This window comes from Chelonoidis abingdonii, chromosome 3 (assembly GCF_003597395.2).
Source record: "Chelonoidis abingdonii isolate Lonesome George chromosome 3, CheloAbing_2.0, whole genome shotgun sequence".
In the NCBI taxonomy this organism is placed as follows: Eukaryota; Metazoa; Chordata; order Testudines; family Testudinidae; genus Chelonoidis; species Chelonoidis abingdonii.
In genome coordinates this window covers 49,349,309-49,363,315 of record NC_133771.1, presented here as the reverse complement: position 1 = coordinate 49,363,315, position 14,007 = coordinate 49,349,309, and the positions used below count along the sequence as shown (strand labels likewise).

The 14,007-nt window shown below is 39.5% G+C and overlaps 1 protein-coding gene across 8 annotated transcripts in view; it reads left to right on the top strand.

Moving 5' to 3' along the window:
* Window positions 1-14,007, top strand: part of DST (dystonin) — a 465,365-nt gene that overhangs the window by 368,337 nt on the left and 83,021 nt on the right. For 7 of the 8 annotated variants that reach the window (XM_032778396.2, XM_075063729.1, XM_032778395.2 and 4 more), the window contains 8 exons: window positions 951-1,112; window positions 2,363-2,533; window positions 4,326-4,492; window positions 6,757-6,916; window positions 7,161-7,487; window positions 7,672-7,756; window positions 9,378-9,619; window positions 10,672-10,878. In XM_032778396.2, the coding sequence (XP_032634287.1) occupies window positions 951-1,112; window positions 2,363-2,533; window positions 4,326-4,492; window positions 6,757-6,916; window positions 7,161-7,487; window positions 7,672-7,756; window positions 9,378-9,619; window positions 10,672-10,878 (1,521 nt within the window). The remainder of the gene's footprint in view (window positions 1-950; window positions 1,113-2,362; window positions 2,534-4,325; window positions 4,493-6,756; window positions 6,917-7,160; window positions 7,488-7,671; window positions 7,757-9,377; window positions 9,620-10,671; window positions 10,879-14,007) is intronic. The other variant, XM_032778398.2, reaches the window with a different exon arrangement.

Genomic DNA, 14,007 nt, shown 5'->3' with positions numbered 1-14,007 from the left:
TCAGTGCACCAGCCGCTGCAGAAGTCACGAGAGGAGTTTGGGTGCCTGAGGGGCTTCCAAGCTGGGACAGGGAGTTGGGGCAGGGGAGGAGGTTTGGGGTGTGGGCTCCGGTTGGTGCTGACCTCAGGTGGCCCTGGCATTTCTTGGGGACAGAGGAAGTCTGCGCGGCTCCCAGGAAGCGGCAGCATGTCACTCCTGCTCCTACTCGGAGTGACTGCCAGGGGAGCTCTGTGCGCTGCCTCCACACCTAGCGGCGGCTCCACAGCTCCCATTGGCTTCAGCATTCCCAGCTAATGGGAGCTATGGAGCCAACACTGGGGGCAGCGCGTGGAGCCCTGCTGGCCGCCCCTCCAGCTAGGAGCCAGAGGGACATGCTGCCACTTCCCAGAAACTGCGCTGAGCCACTGGGCACTGAGCCTGCCTGTCCCGCTGCAGCCAACCAGACTTTTAGCAGCCTGTTCAGCTGTGCTGACTGGAGCTGCCAGGGTCCCTTTTGTCCGGGTGTTCCAGTCAAAAACTGGACACCTGGCAATCCTAATTATGCCTCATGAAGGCAGGCACGTTTGCACTGTGGAAACTGCACTATTTATACCAGGGCTGAATTTGTCCCAGTATCCCAGCTGCAGTCACACCAGGGTGATTGCTCACATCCTAGTTTTACATGAAATCGCCTTCTAAACAAAATAAAGCATTTGATTTTTAGAGGTACAGGACTATAGTTGTTTGGTTGGTGGTGTACTGTCAACTTGTATTTTTTTCAACTTTAATGGCATTGATTGTTTTTAGGATTTTCTTTACTTCACTAAATATCATTTCATTTTAATAATCCTATATAGCTATATGTTAGTTTTCAGGACTAAGATTTTACCCCAATATCCTCATCACAGTTGCTTATGTTCCACGTGTTATCAAACAATAGTTCAGATGTGCCTTTGGTTTTCCACCTGCAGGTATTCCAGAAAGAAGAGATTGAACCACTGCAAGTTAAACAACAGGAGGTAAATTGGTTAGGCCAAGGCCTTATTCAAAGTGCTGCTAAAAACGCTAGCACCGAGAACCTTGAGCATGACCTTGAAGATGTTAACACCCGATGGAAGACTCTCAATAAGAAGGTTATTATTTTGTATATTCACAAAATCAATTTTTGCCTGCCTTGTTTAGTATTTTCCCCTATTTATTTGGGTCATCTTTCAAAATACAGGCCATTAAAATATGTTCCTGATGGTCATGGATTCTGTTACCTTAACACAGTAACTTCCTTTGTAATTTTCTTTAAAAAATTTGTGTCAATAGCTGCCAAAGTATGGTTGTCATTTCTACAGTTCTGTCCACTTTTCTGAAGGCTTATTCCTGGCATTCTTAGCCAGCAAAGGTCCCCTCAGGACTCTTTGCTACCTTCTGCATATGCAGAGCAGGGAGGAGTTTAATAGCTCAAGTTGTATGGAGGAGGGATGGAGGTGAGACACATATATGGGAAAGGTAGCTACATGTTTTTTTCTCAACCATGTTATAGTCACTTCTCTTTCTCTCTCATTCATCCACTGTGATTTTTTCTGTATTCACATTCACCATGGTATCAGAGAGTCTTGTCTATCATGTTCGTATTAACCAGGGTTTCTGAGCATTTTCCATTAGTGCACTAAGCGGCAATAGGGCTCAACTATGTGTTGTCAGTGGCATGTTCCCTTTAATGCACGTCAGGGTTTATGGTGCTTTAAGCATTGCAAGTTACCCCTTCTTAGAGGAGCAACTTCCCCTTGTGTCATTCCTATGCCGTGAAAGGTTCTTGGACAGCAGGTGAGGATGGGATATGGCAGGGGTGGGAGGCAGGATAAGGTGCTCATTGTCACAGGTTCCACCTCGCAGGACCATCGATGCAGTGGAGCAACAGATGTCCATGGTTCATGGATATGTTTTCTACTTCCATGCCTTTTAAACTATGAAGGGAGCATTGTCCCTAATGTGGAGTGCAAAGTGGAAGCCCTTGTAAGTCAAATACGCAGTTCCTAGAGGCACGTTTCACACCATTGTATCGCACCATAGTGTCACTATAGAACATAACTGTACAACACAGGAGTATTATTCCTGCTCCATTATTGGGATAATATAGTTTACTGGGAATCAACCTCATTCCTTTAAATGGAAGACCACAGCCTGAGAGATAAGTACCCTAATTCATAACTACAGTGGTGCAATTCTAAAATGATGAATGTGAATTAACTTCTACACAGTGATGAAGAGGCATAAAAATGTAAATACACTACAGTAATAAAGAAAGCCATTCTGCAAGCCTTAGTTAATTGGCAGAAGTAGGAGAGGGGAAAAGGAAAAGTGAGTAATACTCTCTCTGTCTTTCTTTCAGGTTGCTCAACGAGCTGCTCAGCTGCAAGAAGCTCTTCTCCACTGTGGAAGGTTCCAGGATGCCCTTGAATCTCTGCTTAGCTGGCTCATTGATACAGAAGATCTAGTAGCCAATCAGAAGCCCCCATCTGCTGAGTTCAAAGTTGTGAAGGCCCAGATACAGGAACAGAAAGTAAGTAAAAAGTATTACTGTAGATTCAGATGTTCTCTCTGCTTCAGTGATGATAATGAATCCCCAATCTTCAATGAAGCAGAAAATCTGCTCTAGTATACTGTATTACAGTCAAATGTGTTGAAGTATTTAATGCAGCTGTGCTTTCCATACTCTGTCTTCTGGAATTATGTGGATGGGTATGACATTTCATTGTAGAAACTGGGCTCTGATTCTCCTTCATCTGTACTTGGAAGCAAGTGCAAAATCTAGCAAGTTTAAAAAGAATCAAGGCATTTTAGACACAAAGCAGGAGATAAAAATCAATGTTTGGTTAATGAAGAAGTAGAAAATGAGAAGGGATAGAATTTTCATTTTAATATTTGCAAAGCGGTGTTAAAAACAGTGGAGCTAACCACTCTAGACATGAGCAGCATTTAGTAAGTACCTAAATCCCACTGTCTTTGCATCCTCAGCCAGAATGCTGGTGCCCCAATATTGACCATCTCCAGTGTAGACAATAGTATGTGCTGGTATAAGGAGGGCTCCAGGGATTATCATCTCTTCTAGAATTTTCATAACTAGAGAAGAAGTGGGCATAATGCAGCTCATGGACCAAACGACTGCATGCAATTCTTCAGTATGGCCCAAAGTCATTCTCATATTTAACATAGAGGCAGTCTACAAAGCCTAAAGTTGCAGCATGCAGTAGAGCATTGTGCATGTAGTACTGCAGAGACAGAGAGGTGGAGTACCTCCAGCCAACAAAGGAGTGGTGGGAAAAGTAGAGAGATCATCAAGTTTTAGACAGAAATATGGAAGACTCCTGGGGGAGAAACTAATTTACTGGGTGATGTCAGTGAACCCAGTTTTCAGGCATCCCAGACGTGTGATCAATGGAAAATGTAACTGTGGCTGATCAGAGCAGTTGAATTCCATTTTTTGACATAATTTTTCAGATAATAGTGTATTTTAAAGCATTTTTTCAATTGTCACTGATTTAAATTTTTAGTTGCACGAACTTATGGGTTTTAAGCATTTTATTTCTATTTTTTTCATTTACATGTTCACAGCTGTGTGAAACAGTGCTGGGGCAGACAATAATTAATGGCAGTAGATATTGAGATTCAACAAGTTAAAGCTTTATAACCATTAAAACACAAAATGCATCACTTGTCAAAATATACAAAGTAAACAATATCCTTAAATCAAACTGCAGTAAGTTCTCAAGCAGCATTTTTCTTACTTTGCCTGTCTGTAAATTTCAGTTACTGTCAATGGAAATTATGTTTTCATCTCTTTCATATGTAGGGTGAAATCAACAGTTACAGGTAAACATCTAATCCTTCCAAGCTCATATATGTTGTCTGCACTTTACTGAACCTCAGCAAACATGCAGTTTTTCTATAAATGGTCACACAAATTATAATAATAAAAGCTCATTAGGAAATACAGTGGATGTTAAATGTGACATTTTCCCATATGTGTATGCACCAGTGATGGCTGCCACACATCTTCGTCACACAAAAACCAATCAATACATTCATGTACAGGAAAAGATCTTTTGTGGGGCGAGGACTTGCCGGACGTCTGCCACTTTCAATATATAGAGAAACAACTAACTAGCTCAAGTCAGAATTAACTCTTTTTACAATATTGGCATTTTCATGGTAATACAAGCATCTAATATTTCTTTTAAGCACAGTGTACATTTTTAACTAGATCTTGATGAATCTGCCTCCTTACCTTTCCACTGCTGTGGGTTGATTCAGTTGTTTCCTAGCATTTTGATTTTTGATTGCTTTTTCTCCAGCTTCTCCAAAGGTTACTGGATGACCGCAGACCTACCGTTGAGGTAAGCAAGCGCGAAGGGGAGAAAATTGCAGAGTCAGCAGAACCTGCTGATAAAGTGAAGATCTTGAAGCAGTTGAGTCTCCTGGATAGTAGATGGGATGCATTGCTCAGTAAAGCTGAAACAAGGTATTTGAAATTCTTTCATTCCTTTGAGAAATATGAGTTCAGCAGGGGATAGATGACTAGAAGCAGCATGTGGAACTTCATAATCTGAGACTTCATAAGCACTGTTTTTTGTTGCTATGTCAAATTTATTATGCCCTGATGATAATATATATATAAAGCTGATTAATAAGAAAAGCAAAGGAAAATAGCTTAAACAGATCATTAGCTATTAAAAAAAAGTTTTACTATCCTGAAAAGCTAAAATGAGATACTTTAGTGAGATCAACTGCACATACATTGTCTGACTATCTGGAGCACTACATCTGCATTAGTATAGGCAGAATGTAAATTCCTTGGTGGAGAAACCACATTCTCTCTGTTCTGCATGGCACAAAACATGCAATCAGCTCTCAGTAAAGAATGGTTCCTTAGAACTCTTAAGATCATGAAATGTGGCTGCAGAGGGAGAATATTGCATTTCTCATTTTCAAATCAGGATTATCTGAAGAAATGGATTATTGGTCCTGATCCTGTGAGTTGATGAGCTCCTTGTGCAAGGGGCTGGGCTCCCTCAACTCCCAATAAAGTAAAAAAAATAGTGCCACCATCATATTCAAAGCTGTGCAGACAAAATAAGATGAGACAGTTCCTTCCCCGAACAACTTACAGACGAATTCTAATATCATTACAATATTCAGATACACATAACACCCTGGAAGACAAGTTAACATGAATAGTTGCAAGTGTCTTTGGAGAGAGCAGTGTTTGAAGAGCTTTGCTGAAGAAGTGTGCTTTCAGAGCGAAGATTTGAAAAGAGATCACTTGGTGCTTGAGAGGACGAAGAGAAGGTGCTGTAAGCATGAGAGATAGCATGGATGAAGGCACAAAACTGAATGAGGAGACAGAGACAAGGAAGGTGGTTAGGGAAGACTGAAAAGAGTGTAAATATGTAATGTTATGCATTACAATGCCAAACAGTGAAATGCTTTTATCTGTATACTGTATTACTGTGACTGAGATTCAGGCATTAAGTTTGTTTGGACTCCTCTGACGCTTCCTAATCTTTCTAGCTGCCCCCATCTATCCCTATTGTTATTTAAGCCCTCATTTGTACACCCATAATAATAATAAATAATTAATAACTGGATTACTTAAAGAAATTAGTAGATTCAGTTAATAGGCTATTATACCATACTGTGTTTAAAAAAAAAATACGAGGATCCATGACTCATTAACTGAAGTAAACGTTAATCTCATTTAATTTAATATTATCATACGAGTCTGGTGAAATTTATTTTCAAAGCAAATTACAAGTCTGCCCAGTCCATCTGTTTAAATACAGGTTCGTCTCCATAATTCTTTGATTACGCTTCTGAAAACTAAAATGACAAAAGACACACTTCTTTTTCTTGGAAGGGAAAAACCATTATTCATAATTATTCCCTTAATGTTTAACACAGGATGGATTTTTCTAAAGTCTTAAAAATAGAAACCACTAAAATAATTGGCCTTGGATGAAATTTTTAGGCGACTAGGACAGAGAAAAATATTTTTGTAAGGGTGGAATAAAAGAACAACAGAACAGAATCCCATTAAAAATGTTGGAAATCTTAGAGATGTTGTAAATATTGCCACCTTACTTTAGGGGGCAAATCTGTATCCTTATATTAAGGTAAATCTGGCACTGACAAAAATGAGAGTTTTAAACCTGAACCAGGAGTGCAGGATTGGGGCTGTACAGTTCATACCACATCACTGAAAAGATGTTTAAAGACTTTATTTTATAGGTTGGAGTGAGCAAGATAATATGTCCTGATTCAGCAAAGTACTTCAATATGTACCTAACTTGAAGGATATGTGTAAGTCTCATCGAAGACAATAGGATTTAAGCATGTGCTTAAAGTTAAGCAGAAGTTTAAGTAGTTTCCTGAATAAAAATGAGCCCCTGTATTTAAGTGCTCAGCTTAATGGAGACTTAGGTTATTCTTAATCAAGTGCATATGAATGCAGTATAATTTATTTTATTAACAAAAGATACCAAGTATTAGAATCTCTTGTTCAGCCAATATGATTTTTGGAGTCTTTCTTATTAACTGTACTTTTATATGGTTGTTGGTTTACATTGTTTTTCTTTCTGTACTGCGGACGTGTATCTGTTTCAGCTTGTGGCTGGCTTCTACAGTAATGTGTAGAATGTTTTTTAGTGATTAGGGGCTGAAGAGTTTTATTGAATCTCTCACATGCACTTCATCGCAGAAATGACCTTTATCTTGGCATGTTTACAGGAATCGTCAGTTGGAAGGTATCTTAGTGGTAGCACAGCAATTCCATGAAACTTTAGAACCCCTGGTTGAGTGGCTGACCACCACTGAGAAAAGGCTTGCAAATTCTGAACCCATTGGAACACAAACTTCTAAACTGCAGCAGCAGATTGCTCAGCATAAAGTAAGATATAAACCAGACATTTGAGTCATTCATATGGGGAATTTTTTTTGTGTGAGTTTGTGAAATACAATAGAACTGGGATCTCTGGGTTTTTTTTACCCATTAGTTCAAATTTGATACATTTTTATTTATAATTGACAATAAACCCATTATTTCTGTTATTCTGTAGTTTCATTTGATTTGCTTTTGTGTTTGTCCATTTTTATTTTCTGTCTTTCTCCATTATTTTAAAAACTTAATTTAGGCATTAGAAGATGACATCCTTACTCGCAATAAAAGTTTACATATGGCTATTAGCATTGGTCAGTCTCTTAAGACTATGAGCTCCAGAGAGGATAAAGATATGGTGCAGGAAAAGCTAGATTCTTCCCAAGCCCGATATATTGAGATTCAAGAGAAGAGTAACAGCTGGTCTGAGCTGCTCCAGCAAGCCTATTGCAATGCTCAGATTTTCGGGGAAGATGAAGTTGAAGTGATGAACTGGCTGAATGAAGTACATGACAAACTGAGCAAATTGTCAGTCCAAGATTACAGGACAGATTCACTCATGAAACAACACGCTGACCTGCTGGTATTTTTATTTCTTTTCTGTTAAATCCATTTATTTATTTTATTTATTTTTTGCTTTATATTTTATGTCCGCCATTTATTTATTTCTCATTAATATATTTGATTTGAAAGGTGATACAACTATTTAAACTAAAAATGACTTGATCTGTAACCTCAATGCTTACAAAAGTGGCATCTTCTCGTAGGTGCTTCAGGAAGAGATTCTACTCAGAAAACAAAATGTTGATCAGGCTATACAAAATGGCTTAGAGCTTCTCAAGCAAACAACAGGTGAGAGCTTTTAGGAAATTAATGATTCAGCAGCCTTTTCCTCATACTTGTAAGTGATTATGGGAAGAATAAGCTGAAGCTTGTAAATATTAGCCTTTAGTCACTGGCTAGATTTATTCACTTCATTTAATTGTTTATTCTAATAACTATTGAAGTCATTGTATGTTATGTCTTTGGGCCAAATTCTCTGCTCGTGTAAGTGAACATTGAAGACAATGGAGATGCACCCATTTAGCCACACAGAGAATTTAGCCCTTGCTTTTTTTTTCTTTTGGTTGATGGAAAATTATTTTAGTGAAACTCCATTTTGTTCCTACTAGCAAGTTATGGACATTACTCATGATGTAGGACTATTTGGCATAGACGTAGCCTTTTCTCTATAGAAGCCCAGAAATGAAGGTAGTGGGCTACTTTTTACTGTTAGAGAGGCTGCATCCTCCAGATCAGAGCTAGTACTATGGGAAAGGTTGCATTCCAATTGCACACAACATGTCTGGTCTGCAGAGGAACATCTGTCTAAATGTTCCAGTGCTCCAAGTATTTGAACTCTCAAAGACAGGAAGGAAAACCCTCCTCAGTTGCCCAGTTAGAAGTTAAGTTATGGGGTAAAATCTAAATATATTACAATAGGTCTGTTCAGGGGCAGCTCCATGCCCCAACAGGCCAAGTGCGTACTTGGGGCGGCATGCTGCGGGGGGCGCTCTACTGGTCGCCGGGAGGTCGGCAAGCGGGCAGCCTTTGGCAGCATGCCTATAGAGGGTCTGCTGGTCCTGCGGTGGAGCCTTCGGTGGGACCAGCGGACTGTCGGCAGGCACACCTGTGGGAGGTCCACCGAAGCCGCGGGACCAGCGGACCTCCGCAGGCACACCTGCGGGAGGTCCACTGGAGCCGCGGGACCGGCAGAGCGCCCCCCGCGGCATGCTGCCATACTTGGGACGGCGAAATGTCTAGAGCCGCCTCTGGGTCTGTTACAGGAGTCTCTGTTTGCATTTTGACCTTTGGGTGGTGTGTGTGTGTCTAATGATTGATAATTAGACTGAATGGTTCAAAGAATAATTCACATTTTCTTTGACCCATACAGTCTAGTTATCAATTAATTATAATTAATAATTAAATTGTAAATTAGTAACGTAAATACCATTTGGTATTTTGCAGCACCATTCTTGCACTTTTATTGATACATTTCATAACCTGTGTCAACCTGTATAAAAATGAATGTAAATTTAAGGAGGTTTTTATATAGTCTGTGTTTGGGTAAAAAGTATGTAAATTTTAATATTTGTCTTTTAAAGAGAAAGAGAAGAACCACCAATTTTTATATCTCCAAAGACTAAGACCAGAGATGGGCCCAATCCTCAAAGCTTGGGTCCAGATCTCCACTTGTCCAGAGTTTGGACTGATAAGAGAAAAAAGATCCAGAGTTGATCCAGAGTTGGTGTTAAATTGCCATAGCTCCGTTGGCTTCACTGGACAATTCACACCAGTCTCTGATCTGTCCCTGGTTCTTGTTTGGGTCAATCTGCACATAAGAAACTAAAAATATATTAATTATTATTGATGTTTTTTGTTTTGTTTTGATTTTTTTTTTGCATTAATGTGAAATATCCCTTTGAAATTTTAGGTGATGAAGTTGTAATAATTCAAGATAAATTGGAAGGCATTAAAGCAAGGTACAAAGATATTACTAAATTGAGTTCTGATGTATCCAAGACTTTAGAGCAATCTCTGCAGCTTGCAGGTCAACTGCAGTCCACTCATGAGGAACTCTGCATATGGCTTGACAAAGTGGAAGTGGAATTGCTTTCATATGATGCTCAGATCCCCAAGGGAGAAGAATTAAGCGCAGTACAAGAAAGACAAAAAGTATGTTCTGAAAGCTGTAAACTGTATATATTGCTTTGTTATTTTTCATGTAAAGATTTGAACTAGTTAAGTAGGTTAGCTTCTATTTGGCTGGAGGATGTCTTGCAAATGATCATAATTTGGCACCAAACCAGCTCTCTGACTAGGAATAAAACAGTAAAGAATCACAATCTCTTTCTAGCAGTCACTGATGAGATTTGGCTGAGGTTTATTATTAGTGCAACAGGAGAAAAGCTACATTTTGTTCTAGTTCAGTAAGCTACCAATCCCTGGGAAAACTTAATTGTCAAACAAAGTTATTTTTGTTCTTTAGTTGTGTCACAGACAAAAAAAACAAAACACCTTAAAGTAGGAAAAGAGCCTGTATTTAAGATACAGTATTAATTTCAGGCTAGTTAACAACTATTATTTGGAAAGAAACTGTATAGTGTTAGTAGAACACTAATAACACCATTACATGAAATAGGTTACTAAATTGCTAAATTAATACATTTATTTTGGAAACCAGATTAAAAAATGACAGAAAATTAAAATATGGTTGCATGTGGGAATAAAAAGGTCGTTTCTCACTGCACTTGTAATGATTTTGATTGATTGACTTTAATTCAAATATTTGTTTAAAAATTCACTTGAATTTAGATAATATTTTGCTTTATTTCACACTTGATTTTTCTTGCTGGTGAATTTGTTCCATAGAAAGATGGTTGCAGAGTGCAAAAAATATGTGTCCACTTCCTTCTCTTTGTTTGCGTGATTAAAGACTGACAACTGTATTGAATTCCAGAGAATGACAGTCTACCATGCTGATTGGAGGAATATATTTCAGTTCTATTCTGTAGAAACTTCTCTTCAAGAATCACCTGCCTTTCTGTCAAACAACTTAACAATAACAAAGGCTAATGTAACTGAGCTGAAAATAAGTGTGCCAATTTATCCCTTTTGTTCACCTGTAAAATGTTCCAGGTCTTGCTTCTTAGAAGAATAAAAATATGTGGAAGCTGTGTGTGTTTGGCTCTTATGCTGGCATGTTTACTTTAAATGGCCTTTTTCAGGAGTTGAAAAAAGAAGCAAAGAACAACAAAGGCTTATTGGACACCCTCAATGAAGTCAGCAGTGCCTTGCTGGAACTGGTGCCATGGAGGGCAAGAGAGGGGTTAGACAAAATAGTGACTGAGGACAATGAGCGGTACAGATTAGTGAGCGACACGCTAACTCAGAAGGTGGAGGAGATTGATGCTGCCATTCTAAGATCACAGAAGGTACTAAACAGCTGTTTTTGTTCTTTGAGCAATAAAAAGTTTGCCTCCAGAAATCTGTACCTGAACAAAGGTTGTTCGTTAACGATATTGCCTTACATTTGTTATGCTTGAGCAACTAAAGGTCTGTTTAAAAAGAATGTGACTGCACTGTTCAAACGCAAGTGCCAGAGCAAAACTAATCCGTACATTGTTGTAGCCATCTGCCTCATTGTTAACACAAACCTTAGAGATCAGTCTTGTAGCCAAACTCACTGGGAGTATGAACCTATGCGGATTTCTGTGGAAGTTTTGTCTGAGTGAGGCCTACAGGCTCAGTCAGGCCCTGTACCTTTTACATTTTACGTGTAATACATACAATATGGCCCAGATCCTCAGCTTGTTTAAATAGGTGCAGCTCCTCTAAAGTCTATTTATACCAGCTAAGGATCTGGCCTTGTGCTTTTGTATTTTCTGCAGCTAACATGTTGGACCAACTTATTTTAAACTGCACTAAAGGACTGAGTTAATGGTATAATTTGCATGCAGCTGCAAGAAATAAGTTGTTGAATATATGCGTGTGTTTCTAAAGTTTGCTTAGAAAATAATTGGGTGATTTTTTAGAATTGGAACTAACATTTCATAGATGTAAATCTTTGTGGTCTCACATCTAGCTACCTGATGATGAGAGAAAAGCGGAGCTGCAAATTCTCCAATTTTTGCGTGAAGTTAATCTTACAAACACAAAAATGTGATTGGAAATTTTTTCCAATGCCAACAAACAGAATTGGCTACAGTGAAGCTGAAAGTATATATGGCATAGTTTCAAAACTTTGTGGAAACTGACTGTAAGAGGATTGGTGATAACGGAGGGTCCTAAGGTTATAAGTAATTTATAAATATTCTGACTATCTTTTATGGCATTCACTCTGAATATTTGTCTTATCTCAGCAGACACCTTTATAAAATTGCGGGCTGGATCCCCAGGGGCATGTGACCCGGGTGTTTATGTGGGTTTCTACCAACTTTCTCCCCCACGCTTATTGTAGGGAATAGTCAGGACCACACCAGCCTCTGGCACAATTTAGACAGCTTCAGGGCTGCTCTAATTTGCACTAGTGGATAATATTTCCAAAGGGCTGCTCCACCAGACAACATCATGAGGACACATTGCTCTCCAATCGTGATCCCTCCTCTCCTACCACACCCAGACCACCTCAGACTTCTCCTATGTTGGGGAAGCCAGAAGGTATGGTAACTCCATGAGCTATGTATGAGGAAGGAGCCAACCTCTTGCTCAGGGGAATAGCAACAGGCAAATACCTGACGTGTTATTTGGGCAGAGATGTTGAAGAGGGATGAATGTAATCGTAATTTAACAGTGCTGCAAATACTTAGGTCTTGCAGAGGGTCAAAGGCACCAAGAACACATGGGTTAGAGCCTAGGTGCTGACTCCAGGGGTGCTCTGGGGCTCAGGCATCCACAGAAAACAAAATAGGGGGTGCTCAGTACCCACCAGTCACAGCTGTTCAGCGGGGTCATAAATCAACTTGGGGCAGGGCGGAGAGCAGTGAGTGGCAGTCAGTCAGGAGGTCTCAGGGGAGAGGGTGGAGCAGGGGTGGGAAGAGGCAGGGTGAGGGCAGGGCCTCAGGAAAAGAGGTGAAGTGGGGGGGTGGTGCCTTGGGTAAGAGCAGAGATGGAGCTCCCACTGGGAAAAAAATCAGCACCTGTAGACTAGCGGGTAAGGAGGCACTAGTGTGGGATTAGGGGGGATATTTTTGGTCAGTAATAAAAGAGCAAGGCATGGGAAGAGGGCACCTCAAAGATTTGAAAGAAGAATCCTGATATGAATGTTAGATTGGAGATTAATTCTTGTAACTAACTGGTCCAAAATGCTCCCAGGTGTAACGCAACAGAAGTCTATGGAATTATCCCAGATATCACTTCAACTCTCAATATTGAAGCTATTTGAGTCAACTTCTACCCTTGTTCCCTGGGAGTTCTGTGTAGAAATAAAATATAAAATTGCCCATTATGTTTGCATTCTGTGGGTCCATTCTGCTACTCTAGTTCTGCCAAAGAGGATGCTTTACAGAGTGTTAAAAAAAGAATTCTTTATTATTCATCACATTAACAAGTCGTCCTTTTCTGATCAAACAAAACAGGAAATAAGGTACATCGGGAATATTAATTTGATGGTATCAAAATGATGAATTCTGACTTGGCCAAAGGTAATTCAAAACTCATAATTTACTCTGCCCTGCATAATGGAAATAAAATGCCATTGTGAAATCCTGATACAAGCAGTACCATTTTTTCAGCGTTCATCGTTTAACATACTATACGTACAAATCTCACCTAGAAACTCAACCTGAAAGAACCATTTAATAACACCTTTGGAATGGTTATTGTTTGTAACTTTGAAATGTTCGTAGCAGAACAAAATGTTATGGTTGTTCTTTCAAAAGTTTTCAGTTGAACATTGACTTAGTACAGCTCTGAAACTTTGCTTTGCAGAAGAAAAATGCTGCTTTTAACCATCTTAATTTAAATGAAACAAGCACAGTTTCCTTACTTTCTCAAATCTTTTTTTAAAATTTCCCTTTATTTTTTTAATAGTTTGCGTTTAAGACAGTACTGTACTATATTTGCTTCTTTCTTCTTTTGTCTCTGCTGCTGCCTGATTGCGTACTTCCAGTTCCAAATGAGATGTGTGCTTGACCTGTCAGTTTGTAACTCTGGTGTTCATAACTCTGAGGTTCTTCTGTAGTTGTGTCACAGCATTCAGGCATTCCATTGCCATGTTTGCATCATTACCTTCTTCAATTGAGCATTTATTCAATACTATGACATACCCATGGCAATGCAACAACAAAAAGAAACATTTCAAGTAATTTGTAGTTCTCTATAAGTCCATTCACTGTCATCTGCCCTTCTTCTGACCCCCTGCTACCATCCCACCCTTTTAGAGGAAACAAAGCAGCCTTGTTATGTTTGCTTAGCATATCCTGCGATGCCTTGCCCAGCATGTCAGACAGTGTGAGAGACACACCTGCGATAGCATTGAGACCCCTGCAGAGTAAGATGAGCTTTAATCCGAGGGGTGGACTTCAGAAGAACTGGGGCCAAAGAGCCACATGCAGCTCTAGAAC